This window comes from Thamnophis elegans, chromosome 3, assembly GCF_009769535.1.
Source record: "Thamnophis elegans isolate rThaEle1 chromosome 3, rThaEle1.pri, whole genome shotgun sequence".
Taxonomy (NCBI): domain Eukaryota; kingdom Metazoa; phylum Chordata; class Lepidosauria; order Squamata; family Colubridae; genus Thamnophis; species Thamnophis elegans.
Genome location: NC_045543.1, coordinates 97,729,080 through 97,752,012, shown reverse-complemented (window position 1 = coordinate 97,752,012; position 22,933 = coordinate 97,729,080). Strand labels below are relative to the sequence as shown.

Here is a 22,933-nt window from a genome sequence, read left to right as displayed (position 1 = left end):
AGAGAAACAAGAAACTACACATTCTGCAGTGCTGGAATTTATCAACACCTTTCAGGTCATCAATATGTATAGTGAAACAGGAGAATAACACCACTTAACAGGATAGAAAATGTTGTCTTGAATAGCAGGAGACTGATATCTGCTATTGTCTGCTGGCCTGACTTACTGGCTTATTAAGAATTAGTTTTCATTTTCCAAGAATATATGCTAGGGCAGAGTGTAAAACACAAGACCCGTGAACCAGATATGGCCGGCTCGCGGGGTGCTTAGATCTGGCCACAGGGCCACCCTGGAAACTGCAAAGGACCAGCCTCTGGCGCCTCTGTCAGTGAAAACGGGGTCCCAATCTCTCTTTTTGGCATGAGACCCTCCCGAGTTCCAATTTGCTAGCAGAAGGTTGTAGGAGGCAGTCCCAGCTGAAAGCAGAGTTTAGGAGCCTGTTTTTGCTGACAGAACATTCAGGCCACCACAGGTACCCATGACCCAAGTGATGTCAAGCTCAAGCCTACTAATTTCTTGTATGTGACAAATGTTATTACCTAGAATAGTAATGACCTCACCTCATAATTTTAAATTTTTGGAAGGAAAAATATGAAGAGTTTGTAGTTCTGTAGCTGATATCATTCCAGTCTGTGAAAGAAGATTGGGTAGGGAAAAATATTGCAAGTTAAGTCACTGGCTATGGAAAATGTGCCAGCAGAAGATTTATGATTGATTGATTGATTGATTGTACTATGATTTGCATTATTTGTTTGCTGGCATAGAGAGTTGTACTTCACAAAGGCAGGAAGAATACATTAAACGATTTTGTGGGGACTGGACCCAGAGTCCCAAAAATCAGATCCAGATTTATGCAATTAAACTAAACTGCAGATAATCAGATTTATGTAATTAAACTGGAGCCTATTAAAATTAAGTGATGGTCCTTCCCTTCTTCCCCTTTTTTACTTGTAAGCCGCCCTGAGTCTCTTTGAGAGTGGGCGGCATACAAATTAATTAAATAATAAATAAAAAATAATAATCAATAGAAGGATACTTAAATAAACATGTTACCATTACCTATATATTAATGCTTAACTCATTAAGAATGAGCAAAGCAAACAGTACAGAAAAGCATATTAACAAGTGTGCTAAAATTAGCAATAGCAATAGCAGTTAGACTTATATACCGCTTCATAGGGCTTTCAGCCCTCTCTAAGCCAGTGTTTTTCAACCACTGTGCCGCGGCACACTAGTGTGCCGTGACATAGTGTAAGGTGTGCCGTGGGAAAATTACTTTATATATAGTCAATATAGGCACAGAGTTAATTTTTTTAAACATTTTCTAATGGTGGTGTGCCTTGTGATTTTTTTCATGAAAAAAGTGTGCCTTTGCACAAAAAAGGTTGAAAAACACTGCTCTAAGCAGTTTACAGAGTCAGAATATCGCCCCCACAGTCTGGGTCCTCATTTCACCCACCTCGGAAGGATGGAAGGCTGAGTCAACCTTGAGCCGGTGAGATTAGAACCGCTGAACTGCAGATAACAGTCAGCTGAAGTGGCCTGCAGTACTGCACCCTAACCACTGCGCCACCTCGGCTCTTCAAAGTTCATCTCTGTGGACTAATAGCTAACTAATCAAATCAGTATAATAAACATAATATATCCTTTGACATAAATCAGATATTAATATTTTCATTTAAATCTGCTTCATTTGATCATTTTATTGTGCTTCGTGGACATGCAAAAAAGCTAGAAGATTTTGGGCTTAAATCATACACCAATTAGAAGATTTTAAAGATTAATATACAAATTAAAACCAGGGTTTTTTCTTTTGATACTGTTGGACTAACAGTTGGAAAAAACTAATGGAACTTTGTTTTTATACAGCTAATTGTGGACTTATAATCACAATGAGCCCAAAGTTTATGTTGGTATCTGAGAAATTTGTTAAGTGACTTTTTTGCTCCCTTTTACAAACTTTCTTGATACAGTTAAGTGAATCACTGCAGTTGTTAAATTAGTAATACGTTTGTTAAGTGAATCTGGCCTCCTAGATTCTTCTTCAAATGTGTCAAAAGGTGATCACTTGTCCCCAGGACACTGCAACCATTATAAATATCAGTCAGTTGCCAAGGGTCTGATTTTTAATTACGTGACTATGGGGGTGCTGCAACGTTGTATGAAAAATGGTTGGAAGTCACTATATTTCAATGCTGTTAAACTTTTAAAGGTCACTAAATGAACTGTTGTAAGTCGAGGACTACCCGCATATGATAACTGCAGCAAGATTATCGTATGTATAAAGATGGACAGATTTGACTTTGCCTTTTATTTCTTCCTTTTTCTTTTTTCCTTTTTCTTTTATGTTAATTTTTACTCTTGTTTTTAAAACTTTCAATTAAACTATATTTAGGTGTTGCCTAAAAACACATGTGTTTATTACAATTCCTAATTGAATGAGCTGAATGAACTGAATGAACTCTGGGGATTTATAATAATGTTTGTGTTTCCAGTTCCAGGAAGACCCTTTGAAGTAAAGGAAATGTTTTTAGAAGACATATTAAGAAGTACAGGCTATACAAATAAAGAGATGATCAAATACAAAAAAGAACAACAGCGAGGTGGATATCTAGTTTTGCAGTTGTTGGAAATTTAATCTTGATTAATATAAAAATTGCAAAATGGAAACGGAAGATGCTATAAAATACTAGAAAAACCCTAACATAGCAAAAGCTATGCATCTAATCTTGACTTTTTTCTTTATTTAAAACATATATATGATATGTAGAAGAAAAACAGCAGACAACGTTGACTGAATGGTATTCTGCGCAAGATAATAGCAAACCTGAATTGCAACGACAGAGGGCAGTTCCAAATGTAGCTGAAGAATATGAACTGCTGGATGATGGGGGTGACACTGTCTTCAGTCAATTGGTATGCACAACTCTTAAGATCTTCGATATTTTATGTTAGATTTTATATTGGATAGGAATAGTTATGGTTGTAAGCTCAGGCTGTGCCAGTGAACATCAAGTCCTGGTTGATATATCTTTTTCACAGATATCTTCATATGCATGTTTATGTTTCCAACAAAAAAATTAGAAGACAGTGAAAGTCCAAACTGCTACAACTTCCACATTGTATTCTTTTGTGCTTTTCAGTTTTTGAATAACTTTTCATGCTTTTATCATTCTGTCTCTTAATTGAGTTCATGCTTTATTAACTTTGTATTATGTACAATTGAATTTGATCTATATATAAATGAGGAAGCAGCTTGAATTGGCTGTGTCAGAAATATGCATGACTTTCTCCGAATTTTACAGTAGTAACAACAGTACAGTAATTTTGGCTGATGAGGTCCAGAAGAAGAGCCTTTTCAGCTATGGCTTCTATCCTCTGGAGCATTGTGTTCTCCCAGATGAGATCTACAGTCAACTTTTGGCTTTCCAAAAGTGGCCTGGGCCCCACTGCGCATGTGGCATTTTGGAGGTGGCTAATCAATTAGATAACATTGCACCTTTTCCCTGTACACATTTTGTTCCTTCGCTCTCTACTGGTCAATTTTATTTTAACTGAAATTTAGATGTTAATGTAAGACCCCTATTTATGGTTTTAATGTTTTATATTGCATTTTAATTGAATGGTTGTAAACCGCCTTGAGATGCCTCTGGAGAGATGTGCAGCATATAGATTTAATAATGTACTCTTTTGCCAGTTTTAGGACAAATGATGAAATAATTTTTAAAAATAATTTTTCAAGTAACAAAGTGAGTTTTCATTTGCAGGCTGAAAAAGATGTTAATTGTCTTGAACCTTGGTTAATTAAAGAAATGGATGCTTGTCTTTCTGATATTTGGCTACATAAGGACATTGATGCTTTTGCACAAGTGTTCCATCTTATTTTAACTGAAAATGTCAGTGGTAAGTTCACAATAATTAACATTTTTTTACTGAATTATATGCTGAGATACGGTATAGAATGACGATGGCATCTGACAGAATAATAACCCAGCTCTGGTTTCTTAGAAGTCTGAATAATAATTTTGAAATGGTTGATAGTTTCTGAATAAGTCAGCTATCTGACTGATGAATCATCACCATTTTTTCCAGTGTCTGAATTTTCTCAAATAATGAAGCTTGATCTTTAACAAGCTGTCTAGTAAATATACATAACATTTGTACTTAACAGTCATAATACCGTATTTTTCGGACTATAAGACGCACCTAAATTTACAGGAGGAAAACAAGAAAAAATAGTTTATGTCCTCTGTGCATCACATTTTCACCCTCCCTGGTCTCCAGAAACACTCTGCAGGACAAAAACAGGCATGTTTTTGGTAAAAATTGGCCCATTTTAGGTGAAAACGGGCAGTGCGGATCACTGCAGAGTGCTTCTGGGGACCTGGGAGGGTGAAAACGTGAGGGCTTTGGAGTCCCAAATCAGGCCTGTTTTTTGTGTAAACGGGAGTGCTTCTAAGGGCTGGGGAGGACAAAAATGCAATGCACAGAGAGTTCGGGAGGCTTAAAACACCTGTAAGAAACACCTACATTTCCACCCACTTTTAAGGGGGGAAAAGGTATGCTCTGAAAAATAGTAATTAATATTTGGGCAATTCAATTTTTAATGCTTTGTAACAATAGCAGAATATTTTGACAATCTTGGAAGAATAGTTAAAAGTTTGAGCAGTTCATAAATAATATTTCTAAAATATATTTCCCATCTTTTCTCCCTCCCTCTCCAGTTGATTACAGGCATAATGAAACAAGTGCAACAACACTAATGGTAGCTTCTGGAAGAGGTTTCTTGAATCAAGTAGAACAGCTGATTGGTATGGGAGCAAATGTCCATATAAAATCATCCAATGGCTGGTAAAAATACAGTTTTTTCATTGTTTTTATCTAGGGAATGTATGTAGATATAAGACTGGAAGGGGGCAGGAAAGAGCTTAATTCTAGTTTTTAATGAATATTTCAGTTTCTGATCATGCTTTAGTGTGTAGTATCCAACAATGAAAAAAATAACTTAAAAGTAAACTTGCCACAGAATTCAGCTCATCTTGGAAACCATTCCTGGATTATAATTCTTTATACGGATTTGAAATTTGAGTTTTCTGTTCATTATAAATACTACAGTTGAAAAAGATCTGTTAAACCAGAATAAATCTTCAGTAGATTGATTTGCTAATTACTTCTGTTGATTTTTTATATATTGTTTGGATTTTAATAAAACAGTTTATATACTTTATTATTTAAAACTGGATATTGAATATTGAAAATTATGTACCTAATTCTGTGATGGTTGTAATTTTTTCTCTTTGTTTTTTCTTTATATTTTTAAAATATTTAATAAAATACACTTTATGTATTGCATCAAGGAAGGATATTTTTCTCATATTTTGATACTATAATTCTGATACTCTGATTGAATTTAAAATGCATACAGTATATCAGTTATTTTGAAGTTGAAAGCCTGAGTGCATTGGAACACAGCAAGGAAAAAAGGATAATACTAGTTCTAACATTGAAAGATATAATATAATTTAACCTTTAAGCAATTGATTGTCTTATATGTCCTCACCTTCACTTCAACAGTCAGTGTTTATTATTTGTTTATATATTTTTGTAAATTATAAATATATAAATTTATATATTTGTTTATATATTATCAAGTCAGTATTTATTCTCTCTCTCCATATATATGTATATATGAATGCATGTGGGTATATATGTATTCGCCATGATAATTTGTACTCAACTTGGTCTTCAAATGGTAAAACCATTGCCATTGTAACTAAAACTACCCACTTTCTCCTGGTCATCCTTTTTTTCTCTTTCCTTCCACCTTGTTCAGCATTAGAGCTAGATCTTTGAGTAATGTGTCTGAAGGAGGACAATTTCAGCCTGGTCATTTGTTTCTTGAATGACAGTTGTGTAGATGTGTTCAGTGACATACTAGTTTGTTTTCTTGGCTATCCATAGTATTCTGAGGAGTTTTCTTCAATACCACAGCTCAAAAGTATCAGTATACAGGTGAAACTCGAAAAATTAGACTATCGTGCAAAAGTTCATTTATTTCAGTAATGCAACCTAAAAACTGAAACTAATATATGAGATAGACTCATTATATGCAAAGCAAGATAGCCTGCTTCTTCAGACTCCACCTTTATAGAGTGCTGCAGGAAATACCACTACTTGCACTATTCTTATCTTGAGGATATAATCACATCACTGCATACAAATATGTTTTCCAAAATTGTCATAGCTGCCCTACCAATGCTACTCTGTTGCGTATTTCTTAACTGCTTATTTTCTTTACCAACCACAAGTGATACCCAATACATAGGAGAAAAGCCCGGTCTTCTTGGTTCTATGAAAAGTTGATAGAATCCTTGTGGGGAAGGTTGTGAGGGAAGGTAGGCACAATGATAGAGAACCTGCGTCATCCATATCCCATCAAACAGCAAAACTTCAGTGAGGGGATCTGGAACACTCCATGCAGTACAAACTTGTGAGACTGGTAGAAATAGCTGTAGCTAGGGGTTCTGCAAATAATTACATTAAATATATGACACCTGAGAAAAGAAATGATTTTTTTCATATACTATAGATTACTTAGTATAGTAGCAGTAGTTAAAGGTGCAACCTTAGAGGTCCAAATATTATTTTCTTTTTTCTCCTATCATTAAGAGACTCATTAAACAATATCAGGATAATAAAACATTTTTAAAGATCCGAGTTGATCAAATTCTTCAAAGTAAGTGTAAAGGAGTATGTAGAAAGTACATTTCTTGTAACTATTAAAGGAGTCATGTGTTTTTCTAGGCTTATGTAGCTGTTTTCTAAACTGTTTGCTGGTGTCTGCATGGTTTACATGTCATTGTGAAGCATTTATTTGAAAAGATCTTCATAAACCTATTGCAAATCCCATACTTGATGAATGTAACTAAAGACTATTGAGAATGTTCCGTTGTGCATAAACCAGACCTTTTATTAAATACTTTTACAGGACAGCTTTGGATTGGGCTAAACACTTTGGGCAGACAGAAGTAATTGACCTGCTGGAATCCTATTGGTAAAGTAATTTCTGTTACTGAAATGTACTATAGCAGTGATGGCGAACCTTTTCGGCACCGAGTGCCAAAAAGGAAACGTAGGCAACCTGCAATGGACATAAGTGTGAAAACTGGTCATAAGTCACTTTTTCCAGTACTGTTGTAACTTCAAACAGTTACTAGGACTATCTGTATTTCTTGAAACGGAGTCTTAAAATACAAAGAAATCATGATAAAATTGAAATAGGAAAAGAGTTACTTAATGATTCTCTGAAAGACTCTTAATATTTAGTAAAAGTATTTTAGGTTCATCTCCAAGGTGTTTTTATTGCATACATTGCATTTTGCAGTTTATTTTCTTCTTGTTGTATATGTTCAAAGTAAAGCTACCTCTAAAACAAGGCATTAATGGTCCTGGCAAAATTAGCAAATGATTTGTTTCTGTAATGTAGCCTGTATTTGAAAGATACCAAATAGGATGAACTGGAACATTATTGAACAGCAGTTGTAACACAGTATGGGAAGAGATTTTTAAAAAATGTAATGTAAAACATATTTTTTACTGTTGAGTGGAAGCCATATTTATTTCAAGTGCATAACAGCACTATATGAGTTTTTCTATCACAACATTCTGAATTAGTTATTTCATTTTGTATTCTCATCTTTGAGCTAGAGAAACCATTAGGAACTGGGAAGAGGCAAGATGGGCAGTATAATAAATAAAAGCTTAACTCCCTTTCATCTTCTTGCCACTAGGGTAAATAGATTGATAGTTCATACTAAAAGTGTTAACTGTGTTGCTTTCTATGGAGATTAGTTTTTCAATGTTTTCATTGAGTGAATTGAACAAATAAAGTGAGTAAAATTATGGATTATGGATTAATAAAATTATGGATTAATTGTAGTGTGTCTGTTCAGACAAATTCAGTAGATTATTAACCAAGATAGAATTACTATTGCCTCTTTAGGATTTTGAGAATGAAAGGGAAAATAGACAAAATAATTTCGGATTAAGAAAGTTTTTGTTGAATCACTGCTGTTGAATTCCTAGAAATATTTCTTTGTAGTTTCCAAATATTTGTAAAATGAGAAAAAATCATTTTGGGATTTCTTATTTTTGTTTTTTAGATTTAACACCTTATTTATCTCTGCTATATATTTCAGTGCCTCATTAGAATCTGGTAATTTAGATGAAAGTTCCTTGGTCCATGCTAATGCTGGTGAACTGAATATAGAAGATCGAGAGCTCCTGAAAGCTTATCACTACAGTTTTGATGATGAAAAGGTAGATCTTGACCTGATAATGCACCTCCTGTACAACATCTGCCATAGCTGTGATGCAGGTAATGTCCATTTAGCTATGCCCAGTATTAATACATTATTTCATATCAAGGTTTGCTTAATTCATTTATTTATTTGTTTATTTGTTTATTAATTAAAGGGTTTTTTGCTCAATCCTAGTCCCACAGGATTACTAGAAATTAAAATAATAAAATAATTTAAAAACTTTGAAAGACCTGAGATAAACTATGCTAAAGATCAGTGACTGAAGGATGGATTATTTGCATTACATTCCGGCATGTACCCCAAGGCTGTGTGTGTGTTTGTGTGTGTGTACACCTGAGGGTTTTTTTGTATTTTTTTCAGCAGCAAGTGATTAGATATTCTCTAATTAGATATTCTCTTGGATAGTGTTTCTTGCACTTATGAGCAAGGTTAAATGCATATAAATGAAATTGAGGAGATTTGTTACCATCAGTTACATAGACAAGAAAGCTTGGCTTATTTTTATTTCTCTTGTAGCACATTCACATTCAGGAACAATCAGAACTAGCTGATGATAGAAAAATACTTTAGAAAGTGTTTGAATTCTCAAGCTAAATACAACATATATAATTCCTCAAAATTCCAAAGCTACTTTTATCAATTGTGAGAAACTTGAATGCAATAATAATTAGAATTGCTTAGGTTCATTTTTCTTTAGCTTTTGAATTTTGTTACACAGGTGCAGTTTTAATTTTTCTTCCTGGATATGATGAGATAGTTGGATTGAGAGATCGCATACTCTTTGATGACAAAAGATTTGCGGATAATGCTCACAGGTAAAAGTTTATACATTTTTATTTTGAAGGGCTTTTTATTTACTTTCAAAATTGAAATATTTTTGATATTCCATTCTGATTTTTTGCTATCAGATTCCAGGTGTTTATGCTCCACTCAAATATGCAGACATCTGACCAGAAAAAGGTTCTTAAGACTTCTCCTCTAGGCATCCGCAAAATAGTAAGTATCAAATAACTTTAGTTCTTTAATGATTGTTCCCATTTTTACATCATTATAAGGTTATTGTTTTCATTTCTGCAGATACTTTCTACAAATATTGCAGAAACCAGTATCACAGTAAATGATGTTGTTTTTGTGATTGACTCAGGAAAAATGAAAGAGGTATGCTCTCCTTAATGTCATGGATATTTTATAATATAATGTATATATTAATTGAAAAGTACTTTGCAGAAAATTGTAATTGAAATCATGATGGCATTGCTTTAGTAAAATAAAAAATAATTATTATATTACACACATACACATATCTTAATTGCTAATTTGATGTTCATATTTATATCATGTTAATTGCTAAGAGTTAGAGGCATATAAATGTAATTAATAAATAAATAAACATAGATGTTTTATAATGTAGATTTTTCTTAACTTTCTAGAAGTCCTTTGATGCACTGAATTGTGTAACTATGCTTAAGATGGTGTGGATTTCTAAAGCAAGTGCTGTTCAGAGGAAGGGCAGGTAATAAAACTAAAAAAAAATATTTTTTTGGCTACATTAGAGATATTTTTTTAAGATACATCATTTAAAAAATCCATTTTCCGGACCTAGCAAGAAACCCTCACAGATATATAAAATTAAAAGTGGAAAGAAAATGTTAACTTAGGAAAGAAATTTTAATGAATGAAATTTTAATCTGCTTTGATAATTTATTCATATTTTTTGTAATTTTTTAATATAACTTAAATAATGTTTTACTTATAAGGGCAGGACGTTGTCGACCTGGAATTTGTTTTAGACTCTTCAGTAGGTTAAGATTTCAAAATATGTTGGAATTTCAGACACCTGAACTTCTAAGAATGCCTCTACAAGTGAGTAATTTTTATTCTGTTGTTAAGCCCTGGTTATACTATGCTTGAGTTAAATTGTTGTTTATTTTAACTATTATTTGTTGAATCACCTGTGAGGATTTGGCTCAAATTAGCCTATCAACTAGAGAGGCTTGGCACAAGATGTGAAATTCAACTAATATCTGATTCACTTTTTATTAATCTTAATGTAGAAATGGGGAGTAAAGAAATGTTAATTTCTTTTACTTTCTGATATTTTCATCAGTTAAGTTCAGTAATTTGTTTCCATATTCAAAGAATAGCCTATGGAGGCAATAAAATATGAAATGATGGTTTCTAGGTTCAGATAGCCTATCAAAGTATGTATGTATCTATGTATCTATGTATCTATATGTTTACAAGAGTAAGTGTGTCTTGCCCAAAAAACTTTAAACAAATTCTGGTTGACCTCTATGCACAACAAATATGCAACTATATTAAAAGCTGTTTTGCAGGCATGGCATAAAACCTTGAAATCTTTTGAATATTAAAAATAACAGTATTTTTCAATTGTGCTAAATATTAAATTGTACTAAATGCTTAATGGGATAGTAGATTTTTATGAGATATCCTGCATTTCAGCCTCACTGTCTCTTGAACAAGAGTTAATTAATATGCAATGTTGAATCTGATGATAGTCACTGTTGTAGGTTTTCTTTTCATGCCTGCATATATAACACTGCTTGGAATATTCCTAAAGATTCAAGTAACACTTTTTTTTGCACTGGAAAATATTTTATCAACTGGAAAATTATTTTTAAATCACTGAAACCTCACAGATTCATCAAGCAATGAAATGCTTGAAATTTTGCCTGACAATATCTGACCTTATATGATTTCAGCATTTCAAAAAGTATCAAAAATTTAAGGTGCTACAGGCAGCTACATTGCTAGTATCTGCTTCACCATGTCAAAAAAGCTAATATAACTCTCTCCCTTTTTATATTATATCTTAAGTATATACAGTTGAATTATAATCCTAGGCATAGTTATTTGTTAAACCAATTGAGTTTGCTAGGCATTTTGGTGATATTGCATTGTGTAAAGTCTGTAGTCAATAACAGTTCCCAAAAATTAACATTAGAATTTATATTATTTAATTATACTTAATGTCAGAAGACAATTGTGACTTGTGTAATGGCTTAGTGTCACCTGTGAGATGAGCAGCAAAGAAATTGTGTGTATGTGTGTGTGTGTATGTGTGTGTATGGTAAATAAAATATAAATATTGAAGTGAAACTGCAAGATTGTAATCTAATGTTTTGGAAGATTTTTTTCAACTAGACTAGTTTTCTTAGCACTTTATTTATTTATGTATAATTCATATTTCTGAACCTCTCATCTCCTTCAGAGAAGAGCTGAAGTTGCTACAATGGGTAAAATAAATTGAAAAAAAAACACTATTCCATCACTGACATCTAAGTGGACATATGTAAAATTATACTATAAATGAAGTCATGATCTGAAAAAGATATCTTTACATTATAGGAGCTTTGTTTACATACAAAATTGCTAGCTCCCATCAATTGTCCAATTGCTGACTTCTTAATGAAAGCTCCAGAGCCACCTCCTGCTTTAATTGTGAGAAATGCTGTGCAGATACTTAAGGTGAGTAAATAGAATGAAAAAAAAACTGAATTTTTAACTAATTTGAATTTGAACGTTAATTTTGGCCCAGAAAATATTTAAGATTATTAGATTTAGATTTAGATTTTAATGAGCATTTATATGCCGCCCTTTTCCCTGAGGGGACTCAGGGCGGCTTACAACAATGGGGGGAAGGGAGTGCAAGACAAGACTTAAAAGAAAAAAAATGTGAATAAAAAAATTAACCATAAAAACACAACATTCACTCAACATTCGGGCGGGGTGAGAATAAATCCTATCCCCAGGCCTGACGGGATAGCCAGATCTTGAGGGCTGTGCGGAAGGCCTGGACTGTGGTGAGGGTACGGATCTCCACGGGGAGGTTGTTCCATAGCGTCGGAGCTGCAACTGAGAAGGCTCTCCTCCGCGTAGTCGCCATGCATGTCTGTCTACAACATTGCTTATAATTTGTTTCAATAGACCATAGATGCTATGGACACCTGGGAAGATTTAACAGAACTTGGCTATCATCTGGCTGACTTACCTGTAGAACCCCATCTTGGGAAAATGGTGCTGTGCGCTGTGGTTCTGAAGTGCCTGGATCCTATTCTGACAATTGCTTGCACACTTGCATATCGGGATCCCTTTGTGCTACCCACACAGGCTTCTCAAAAACGTGCAGCCATGCTGTGTAGAAAACGATTTACTGCAGGAACATTTAGTGACCATATGGCCCTTCTTCGGGCTTTCCAGGTAATGTACGTTTATTTACTAAAAGGACATTTAACCATTCATGTTTGATTATATGAAACAGATGAGCTATTTTAGCTAGATCAAATTGTTTTGAAAAGTTACCTTAGGAATAATATAATTGGAGCAGTGCTCTTGAAAATCTAATCTATGTTGTTGTTAGTTCCTGTCTCCTTTTCGCTGCTGCCAGCTAGCCTCTGATTGCCATCTGCTATTTGTTTCTCTTTTTTCATTGTTGCCAGCTGGCAAATGACAATAGTGTTATATTGGTTCTATGTGTATTCTCTGCTTTTTCTTCATCGCTTTCAAGACTTTCATCTTTAACCTGTGTTAAAAGTGGGAACCTCTGCAGCTTGCAGTTCTGGTTCCTGTAATGCTGTAATATGGTTAAATCAATTGCTGAAACTTTTACATTTTCCTTAAAACTTGATAAAAGTAAGCATCTTACTTTCATATTTTTAAAATTCCCTAATAGTTGAAATAATAATAGAAAAACAATTGTAAAGATTATGCTGTGGGAAAAGGATATCGTGTATAAAAAAGCATTGCTATAGAGCTAGGCTTTGGTTTATTTGCTGCATGTAATAAAAGGTTAATGGAGGACTGAAGATTGTTTGATTTGAAAAGTGTTCAAGAGCAACGAAGAGTGAAGTGTTCTCTTCATTGCTGTGTTGGAAATTGCTTCTGTTGGTTTGATTTTCCAAATATACTCAATGGTTCTAGGAACACTATAGAGACTTTTGGTGAACTCTCCCTCTCAGCTATTATGATTTTTCTGCCCTCAAGGGAACACAATTCAAAGAATTCTGCAACTCCTAATAAGTTGCCTCAGAGATAGTATAATGGTTTTTGCCTTTTGAATTGTGGATTTATTAATTTGATCTTCTGCCTAAAGAGCCTGCAGAGGCAGTATAGATATTGGTTGTCTATGATTGTAAGTTTGAGCGATGGGAATACATCATTTTTTGGTAATCTGGAAAGGGATTAGGTTTGGAAAGGCCACTGAAGATGTAGTCTGTCTTGTCTTGTCTTGTCTTGTCCGTCTGTCCGTCCGTCCATCCATCCATCCATCCATCCATCCATCCATCCATCTATCTATTCTGTTGTTCTAAGCATTTTAAACCAACATATTTGGCAGGCATGGCAGAAAGCACGAAGTGATGGCTGGGAAAGAGCTTTTTGTGAGAAGAATTTCCTTTCTCAGGCAACCATGGAAATTATCATAGGAATGAGAACACAGTTGCTTGGGCAACTGAGAGCATCAGGTACAAATATGTATATTCATAATAATCATAAATAATAAAAAACCATCTCTTGGTTCCATATATAGAAAGCCACAACTTTCCTTACTGGTACATTTGAAAGAATAAGCTGCTGTAATTTATTCAAGCCACATTGCGGTTTTCGGTATTGAGACACATAGTAAATAACACATATTACTCTAGTTTACTAATACAAAAATAAAGGGACATCAGTTGTTATAAGTAATTTAATAGTACATGGAAAATAATAAAAATATAATTCTTTAAAAAAATCTATATGTCAGAATTTAAGGCAATTTATACAATAAAGTCAAACCATTATTGTATCTAAAATAGTATAAATTGTTTTTTGCTTATGATTCATTCTCTTCCTAATTTCAGTTAGGTTTTTTTGGGGGTGGGTGGGAGGTGTTGCCTACCTAGTGGCTTAGAATATTCCACAATAATATTATTCATTTCCATATTCAAAACTAGTTTCTTCTATTCAAGTTAAAAGTTCTTATTTTTATGTTATTTTAAATATTAAAATAGGGGAAATGAGGGTTGGAATGAATTCCATTTTTGTGTAATTTTTCTGAACATCTGTTAGAAAAACTTTTAGATGTTGCTTTTTGTTCACTGTTTTAAGGAACAGTATTTCCAGACTGCAGTTTCTGAATATATAGTTAATTCATAAGCATCTCTAATTGGATTAGAAATGCCATTGTATAACTGCTAATGGTGAAAAGATGTCTTATGGAAGGTTCAGAATTACATAAGTTTACATATCTGCCTAACCTCAACAAACTATATGATGTTAAGATACAAAAAGACCAATAAAACCGGCCAAATAAAGTGGAGAGTAAATCTCCTAAAATCTGTTTTTCAGTAGAATTCATCTGTGCTAAATGTACAATTAATATATCTCAAAAGGTGAGAGTTAAGAAACTAGTCTGATAGATAAGAACAAGAAATGAAGTTGTTTTTTTAAAAAAATAATTAACTAGTTATTTGTTTCTTTTTCAGGTTTTGTTAGAGCCAGAGGTGGTGGTGATATAAGGGATGTGAACACAAACTCAGAAAATTGGGCTGTAGTTAAAGGAGCCTTAGTAGCTGGAATGTATCCAAATATCGTTCATGTTGACAGAGAGAATGTAGTTTTGACTGGACCAAAGGAAAAAAAAGTCCGTTTTCATCCTACATCTGTTCTTAGCCAGCCCCAATATAAAAAGGTAAGATAAAATTATTAGGGTTTGTTGAAAGAAATGTCCTTCTGGGTTCAGCTCCAAGTGGGGAAGAAGACACTGGAGGCATGGAGGCTGCTTGGAAAGATGGTTTATTGTTGGACAGGGCCACATGGCTTGAGCCCTGTACAGAAAAGGTGATCACATGTTTCAATGTTGATGGAGAAGAAGAGAGAAGGGCTGAGGAAGGGGCTTGCTAGGCTTTTATACCCTGTTCACTCCCACCTCTCTGTTTCCTGTTCCTGTGTAAGAAATGTATTCTGACTGGTTGTCAGACTCCCATGGTGCCATGCAGGGGGCTACTCTCTAGGCTGTGATGAGTTCTCAGTTGTCTTGTGGTCAGTTGAGTAATATCCCTTCCCCCTACAGCTGCAGTGAGGAGAAGTCTTTATTATGTAAAGTGGGCTGGCCTGGCCATCTTAATGGCCCATTAGCTGGGGATGGGCAGAAAGCTATAGGCAACTATTGTCTTTTAAAACATGTTTCTTTTCACATCCAGAGAAATATTCTGCCTTTTCAATATTTCCTAGGATATTTCATTTTTCTGGGAGAGGGCTGGATAATAACTTCCCACAGGTTGCAATCCTGGCCCATGGGAAGAAAGTATTGGAAATAGCCTTCAAAGCAGTTACTGAGGCCCAAACTAAGTGTGTCCTTAGTTTAACACTTGGCTCATTCTAGTACACTTTGTGATGCATCTTTTTCAAGTGTTTTGCATACCTTGCTATTCAGATTTTGGGGAGGGGGGGGGAGTCCAAGAAAAACTAGTTTGCTGATTGAACAGCTTGGAGGGAGATTAAAGAGTTCAACTATTGATTAATTTCTGTTTAGAGGACAAGTGAAAAGGTAAAGTCTTTTTTAAATTGAGTGTGACTTTTGGTGATTTTAGAGACACATTCATGAATTTTCTTAGCAGCAGTACATAAATTGTTTACCACTATTTTCTTCTGGGCCGTTTTTTCATCTTTCCATCCTGTCTAGAGCTTTTGTTTTTCTTGGAAAGTCTCCCACCCAAGAATTAAGCACGTCTGAATCTGCTTAGTCAATGGAAGATTAAATAAAGACATATATCAGGTTATGAATTACATGAATACATTTTGTGTATATAATCTTTTATACATAGTGAATATATGTGACATGGTGTTGTGTTTCTTTACACACATGCATATACACAGATATATATTTAACATTTTTTTGAACCATAGATTTGTTACATTTGATATTTAACAGCATTTTTTGTTGTAAGGTATTCGGTTCTAGAATAGGAATAGATTGACTTTCAGCAAACTAAAATGACTTACAGGAAATATCCTGCTTAAATTTTTTAACAAAACTCTACAGCTGCTTAGATTAGTAATTTGAGAACATTAAGTGATCCCAATTCTTTTCTTGTTAATTTGTGCAACATCGTTTAAAGTGAATGTTTTTGAATTGCCTCTTTTATTATGCTGAAACAAACCACTTTGTTGAATTGCTAACAGATTCCTCCTGCAAATGGCCAAGTAGCAGCTATTCAGGCACTTCCCACTGACTGGCTTATATATGATGAAATGACAAGAGCCCACCGAATAGCTAATATCAGGTGCTGCTCAGTTGTGACTCCAGTCACAGTGGCCCTCTTTTGTGGATCAGCTAGATTGCCAAGTAATGCTTTACAGGAGCCTTCTTCCTTCCGAGGTAGGGTATTTATATTCCTTTAATTTATATTTTAAGAAATCCTTGAAAATTAATGTTTAAACTACTGGATCAAAATGTAAACATAGATAACAAGTTCTTTTTGTTGTATGTATTATTCAATATAAATCTAAACATGATTTTTAATGGGTTGGATGAAAGAAAAATGGATGGTCAGCAAAAGAGGAGGAGGAGGAAGGAGCAACCGGTCTCTTCCCCACTTTAAGTCATTCATCAAGTAATAAGTGTGTGAGGGACATGTCTGCCGAGCTCACCGCTCCGGCTCCGTACAGGAGAAACAACCAGTAGAGAGGAGAAACCGAGCTCTGGAACTGAGCCGAGAGAGGCTAAGGTAGAGTGAACTTTAGCGGTCCTGGAGCTGGCAGTGGACTGGCGAGTTTTTACTCCCCAAGGCTGCCGCTTCTGAAAGACGCTGACGCCGCTGACGCCGCTCAGCGCCGCGGCCCAGCTGGCTTGAGAAACCCGACCCCCCCCCGTGTCTGCTGCCTGACCGCCGCGGCCGCAATTGACGCTGTGCCGCTGGCTTGCCGATGCCGGCTCGAGAACGCCGCGGCTTGAGCACGCCGCGGCTCAGCTGTTATAAGACTCCGTGGCCGAGCTGCTAGGGGAGTCCTGATCTTCCCCCGATATTGCTGGCTGCCGCTTGAGAACGCCGCGGCTCAGCTGTTACAAGACTCTGCGGCCGAGCTGCTAGGGGAGTTCTGATCCTCCCCCGATTATTGCTGGCTGCCGCGACCACTGTTGTCTGTTGGCTCGCTGGCCCGCTGGCTGTGAGATCGCCGCGGCTTAGCGGCTTGGAAGACCGTACGGCCCAGCTGCTTTTGGGGGGAGCCTGACTTAACTACGATTACCGCCCCGACTACCATAACCATCATTATGTCGTTGTTGGCCTGATAACTCTCTGGTTTGCTGAGGCCCCTTTGAGAATGCCGGGGGCCAGCTGCTGAATGGGGCACCCCCCCCTCCTTCCACCTTGGACGAAGCTTTTTTTTTCAATCTTGGGCTTAGACTACTAAGTGGGCTGGTACGATTGGTACGACTCTTGTTGTGAACTGACTTCTGTATATTGGGCCTTTGACCATCATGATTGGCCTTCCGGCTCTCGCTGCTGCTGCTGATATTTAGATCTACTCTGCCTCCACGCTGTAACCAAAAGAAGAGAACTGGTGAGGGAGGAAACTGCTCGAGGGGACGGAATTGAAGGAGAGTGTGATTGGTGATTACAACATCTTCCCCCTGTCTTTTTCCATCAGAGACAGATACTCTTTCCCCACCCTAGGACTTAACCTGGAAATAACATCAAGGGGATGGCTGGAATTGAACTTAACCATCAGACTTTCTCCACTATGGTTAGCCCCTTGACTCCCCCTGTTACAGCTGCTGCACAGATCCACCTTGTCCCCCATCCTCCCCTCCCTTGGACGATATTGGTCTCCTTAGCGGTGCTCCCATTAAGGTGCTATCCTCCTCAGGAGAGGTGGAAGGCACCTTTGGACTATTACGAACTGCGCAACTTTTTCCTATATTTCTTTTAATCGGTATGTTGAGTGCATGGGATTGTTTGAGATGATATGAATGATCTCACTTTTTATTATTATATAGTTGTATTTGTGTTTTTAACTTTTTTAGTGAGGACTGTCTGTGTGAGAGTTTGGGTATGACTGATTCGGAGGACCTGGCGGGGTATGTGGGGGCCATCGGGGTGGTTGGGGGGGCTATATCCACGGGAGAGGGTCGGAGCATTGCGGTCATAACAGGGAGAGGCAGATATGGCGGGGACTTTAGGGCAGGCCATCATCGGGGAAGGAGGGCTCGCTGTGTTATAGAGATCCCTCCTTCCGGCCCTGGGAGTCCCACTCCAAGGTCAGATGGCGCGGGTGTTCAGGACCCTGGTCTCAGGCTGCTGTCGCTAAATGCCAGGTCTGTTGTTCATAAGGCCCCCCTCATCCGGGACTTGATAACAGATGAGGGCGCAGACCTGGCATGTATTACTGAGACATGGCTGGGCCCTGAGGGAGGAGTCCCCCTCGTTGAGATGTGCCCAGCCGGATTTCAGGTGCTACACCAGCCGAGAGCCCAGGGAAGGGGTGGCGGTGTGGCTATTGTAGTCCGGGAGTCTTTAGTACCTCGTAGGATCCCTGCTCCGGAGCTTGTCGGGTGTGAGTCCCTGCTAGTGAAGCTGGACCTCAAGGGTCAAGTGGGTTTGCTGCTTACGTACCTGCCTCCCAACTACGTTGCAGCAGCCCTCCCCTCGCTCCTCGAGTCAGTAGCCGAGCTAGCGGTTGAGTTCCCTAGACTTATAGTCCTGGGGGACTTTAACTTGCCTTCGCTCGGTGAACACTCTGATGGAGCGCAGGAGTTCATGGCTTCCATGACAGCCATGGGCTTGACTCAAGTAATTCGAGGCCCAACTCACTCAGCGGGTCACACGCTTGACCTCGTATTCCTCTCGGAGCAGTGGAGTTACGATCTTGGTCTGAGGGGTAATGAGATCATACCCCTGTCGTGGTCAGACCACTACCTACTGAGGCTAGACTTCCGGAGGCCAAACCCCCACCGTAGGGAGGAGGAACCGACCAGCTGGTTCCGCCCCAAGCGACTGATGGATCCTGTTAGGTTCCAGACGGAGCTTGGGGTTATTCCTGATACCCTCGCCCACAGTTCGGCGGAGACCCTCGTCGCTGCCTGGCACTCGGCAGCTTCGGAGTCTCTAGACCGGATTGCGCCGCTACGGCCCCTCCGGGTCAGCGGCCCCCGGAGGCCTCCTTGGTTCACTGAGGAACTCCGGGAGGTAAAGCGCCGGAGGAGACGCCTAGAGCACTCGTGGAGGTCCGATAGGTCCGAGTCGAAACGGGCACTTTTAACAGCATGCACCAAGGAGTATATTCGGACTTTAAGAACAACAAAAAGAACATACATTGCCTCCTTGGTAGCGTCCGCCGAGTCCCGCCCAGCCGCCCTGTTTAGGATAACCCGCTCCCTCCTAAATAGGAGGGAGACGGGGGACTCCTTACAGGGTAAGGCTGAGGAGTATGTCCAGTTCTTGGCGGACAAAGTTGCCCGGTTTCGAGCGGACCTGGACTCCACCCCAGTAGATCCAGCCGAGACACAAGGAGAAAACTTGGCAAACCATCTCTGGGTTGAGTTTCAGGAAGTTGCCTCTGGGGATGTGGACAAGGCTATGCGAGCTGTGAGTGCCTCCACCTGCATACTGGACCCGTGTCCCTCCTGGCTGGTTGCCAACAGCAGTGAGGTGACACGAGGCTGGATCCAGGCGGTTGTTACCGCTTCTCTTCGGGAGGGGTACTTTCCCACCGCGCTCAAGACAGCGGTGGTAAGACCCCTCCTGAAGAAGCCGTCTCTGGATCCAGCTGTTCTTAATAACTATCGTCCAGTCTCCAACCTCCCCTTTGTAGGGAAGGTTGTTGAGAAGGTGGTGGCTCTCCAGCTTCAGCGTACCTTGGAGGAAGCTAACTATCTTGACCCCTTCCAGTCTGGCTTCAGACCCGGTTACAGCACAGAAACCGCTTTGGTCGCATTGACTGATGATCTCTGGAGAGCTAGGGATGGAGGCCATGCTTCCATCCTAGTTCTCCTGGACCTCTCAGCGGCTTTCGATACCATCGACCATGGTATCCTTCTGCGACGACTGCGGGAGATAGGGGTGGGCGGCACTGTCTTGCAGTGGTTCTCCTCCTATCTCTCGGACAGGTCGCAGTCGGTGTTAGTGGGGGGGCAGAGATCGTCCCTGAGGCCCCTAACCTATGGGGTGCCGCAGGGGTCGGTCCTATCCCCCCTACTATTTAACATTTACATGAAACCGCTGGGCGAGATCATCCGAAGGCACGGGATAAAATACCACCAATATGCGGACGATACACAGTTGTATCTGTCCGCCCCGTGCCAACTCAATGAAGCGGTGGACGTGATGAACCGGGGACTGGAAGCCGTTAAAGACTGGATGAGAGCAAACAAGCTGATACTCAACCCAGACAAGACCGAGTGGCTGTTGTGTTTCCCTCCCAAAAATTTGACCAACATACCATCACTCAGGCTGGGGGGGCAAAATTTATACCCCTCAGAAAGGGCCCGCAACTTGGGAGTCCTCCTGGATTCACAGCTAACTTTTGACCACCATCTCTCAGCTGTGACCAGGGGGGCATTTGCCCAGGTTCGCCTGGTGCGCCAGTTGCGGCCCTACCTGAATCGGGAGGCCTTCACAACAGTCACTCGAGCCCTTGTGATCTCTAGGCTGGAATACTGTAATGTGCTCTACATGGGGCTGCCCTTGAAGAGCATCCGAAGACTTCAGCTAGTCCAGAATGCGGCCGCGCGAGTGATCGTGGGCGCACCACGGTTCGCCCACATAACACCGATCCTCCGTGAGCTGCACTGGCTACCTGTTGGTCTCCGGGTGCACTTCAAGGTCTTACTCACCACCTATAAAGCGCTCCATGGTAGTGGATCTGGCTATTTGAGAGACCGCCTTCTGCCAATTACCTCCCTGCGTCCCATCAGATCGCATAGAGTTGGCCTCCTCCGTATCCCATCCGCCAGTCAGTGCCGACTGGCGACTACTCGGAGGAGAGCCTTCTCTGTTGCGGCTCCGACACTATGGAACAATCTCCCCGTGGAGATTCGTACCCTCACCACCGTCCAGGCCTTCCGCACAGCCCTCAAGAACTGGCTAGCCCGTCAGGCCTGGGGATAATCTTATTTTCGCCCCTCCCGAATGCTGAGTGAATGTTGAGTTTTACTGTCTAATTTACTTTGTGCACATCTCTTTTTGGTATTGTCCTACACTCCCCTTCCCTTTTTTGATTGTAAGCCGCCCTGAGTCCCCTCAGGGAAAAGGGCGGCCTATAAATAAACAAATCAAATCAAATCAAATTCAATTGATGATGGGTATGGGTGGGAAAGAAGGTGCAGCAGTCGGTGGAGTAGAAAACGGACCCAAGCCCTGTGAGGACCAGTTTGAGCAAGATGGGAGCCGGGGGAATAAGCTGGAAGTTGCTACAGCATCCCTACAGCTAGTCATAGGGGCGAATCAGCCTGAATTTTGTGAATGTGACCGGGGTGTGTGTGTGGTGGTGGGGGCACTGCAGCAGCTGTAACTTAGAAACTAGGTTGTAAGTAGCTTGGAGGGGGAGAGGTGTCATAATTTCAAATTATTGCTAAGCGCCTGGACATAAATCGAGGGCTACTGTAGGGAGAGCTACATTGTATTATTATTGATTAGGAAATAATTCCAGAATAAAATCAAGATATATGATTATTAGACATATTGAATAGTTTTTCACATATTAGTCTAATTCATGGCAAGTTGAGTTTATTGTGATCCTAAAATTTGGTCTCCATTGATGATCACAATATGAACAATCATAATTTTATATTTATTTATTTGTCTGCAAATCTATACATGTACAGTCCTGATTTCATTTCTAATTATAAATATTAAATATGATTGCAAGTATAATATTTCTATAATATTGAACCAACTTATCTTTCATAATAATTATACAGCTCTAAATTTCTGGTACTTTCTAACAGTATATTCTTTAAAAAGTTATATAAGTCTCCATATACAATATATCATAATTGTTCTAGTTAAGTAAACTAATTTGCTAAACAAATGAATATGATTGTATATACATGTTGCATAGTATACAGATTCTAGACGTGTTTCCTCTTTCCTGGAAAAACAATGATTCCATAACTTTGTATTTTAGGGAAATTGAATGTTTACTTTTGGGAGTATTTAGTACAGATTAAACAAAATCTCAAATTATTAATTTAAATATCATTTTAAAATGACTAATACATAGGATCTTTGTTTTCTAATATAGTTGATGGTGTCCCTAACGATAGCAGTGATAGTGAAATGGAGGATCGAACAACTGCGAACTTGGCTGCTTTAAAATTAGATGAGTGGCTCAATTTCAAATTAGATCCAGAGGTAAAAAAAACACTTTATTCAGTCCCGTCCGTCCCCCCCCCCCTCGAGAAATGTTTGCTTAAAGGCTTCTAACCTGAGGACTCCAAATGTAGATCCGTGAAAGAAAGAAAAAATTCTGTACTACTATATTTCAGTAAATTTATGGAACTTTTATAACATCTTGCATTTATCTGTGTTACTCTATGTGGAATTTAGTTGCTAAAAAAAAGGAAGCAGGGTAATTTTGGAAATAAAGAGTTGAAAGATTGGAGAAGATCT

The 22,933-nt window shown here is 38.5% G+C and overlaps 1 protein-coding gene across 3 annotated transcripts in view; it reads left to right on the top strand.

The window, feature by feature from the left end:
• The window catches only part of YTHDC2 (YTH domain containing 2), a 51,039-nt gene that overhangs the window by 10,112 nt on the left and 17,994 nt on the right, over window positions 1–22,933 (top strand). For all 3 annotated transcript variants that reach the window (XM_032213428.1, XM_032213429.1, XM_032213430.1), the window contains exons 8-24: window positions 2,496–2,603; window positions 2,771–2,916; window positions 3,768–3,903; window positions 4,725–4,851; window positions 6,989–7,054; window positions 8,199–8,377; window positions 9,040–9,136; window positions 9,230–9,317; window positions 9,399–9,479; window positions 9,752–9,834; window positions 10,079–10,184; window positions 11,691–11,810; window positions 12,270–12,542; window positions 13,678–13,804; window positions 14,807–15,012; window positions 16,506–16,701; window positions 22,566–22,675. In XM_032213428.1, the coding sequence (XP_032069319.1) occupies window positions 2,496–2,603; window positions 2,771–2,916; window positions 3,768–3,903; window positions 4,725–4,851; window positions 6,989–7,054; window positions 8,199–8,377; window positions 9,040–9,136; window positions 9,230–9,317; window positions 9,399–9,479; window positions 9,752–9,834; window positions 10,079–10,184; window positions 11,691–11,810; window positions 12,270–12,542; window positions 13,678–13,804; window positions 14,807–15,012; window positions 16,506–16,701; window positions 22,566–22,675 (2,249 nt within the window). The remainder of the gene's footprint in view (window positions 1–2,495; window positions 2,604–2,770; window positions 2,917–3,767; window positions 3,904–4,724; window positions 4,852–6,988; window positions 7,055–8,198; window positions 8,378–9,039; window positions 9,137–9,229; window positions 9,318–9,398; window positions 9,480–9,751; window positions 9,835–10,078; window positions 10,185–11,690; window positions 11,811–12,269; window positions 12,543–13,677; window positions 13,805–14,806; window positions 15,013–16,505; window positions 16,702–22,565; window positions 22,676–22,933) is intronic.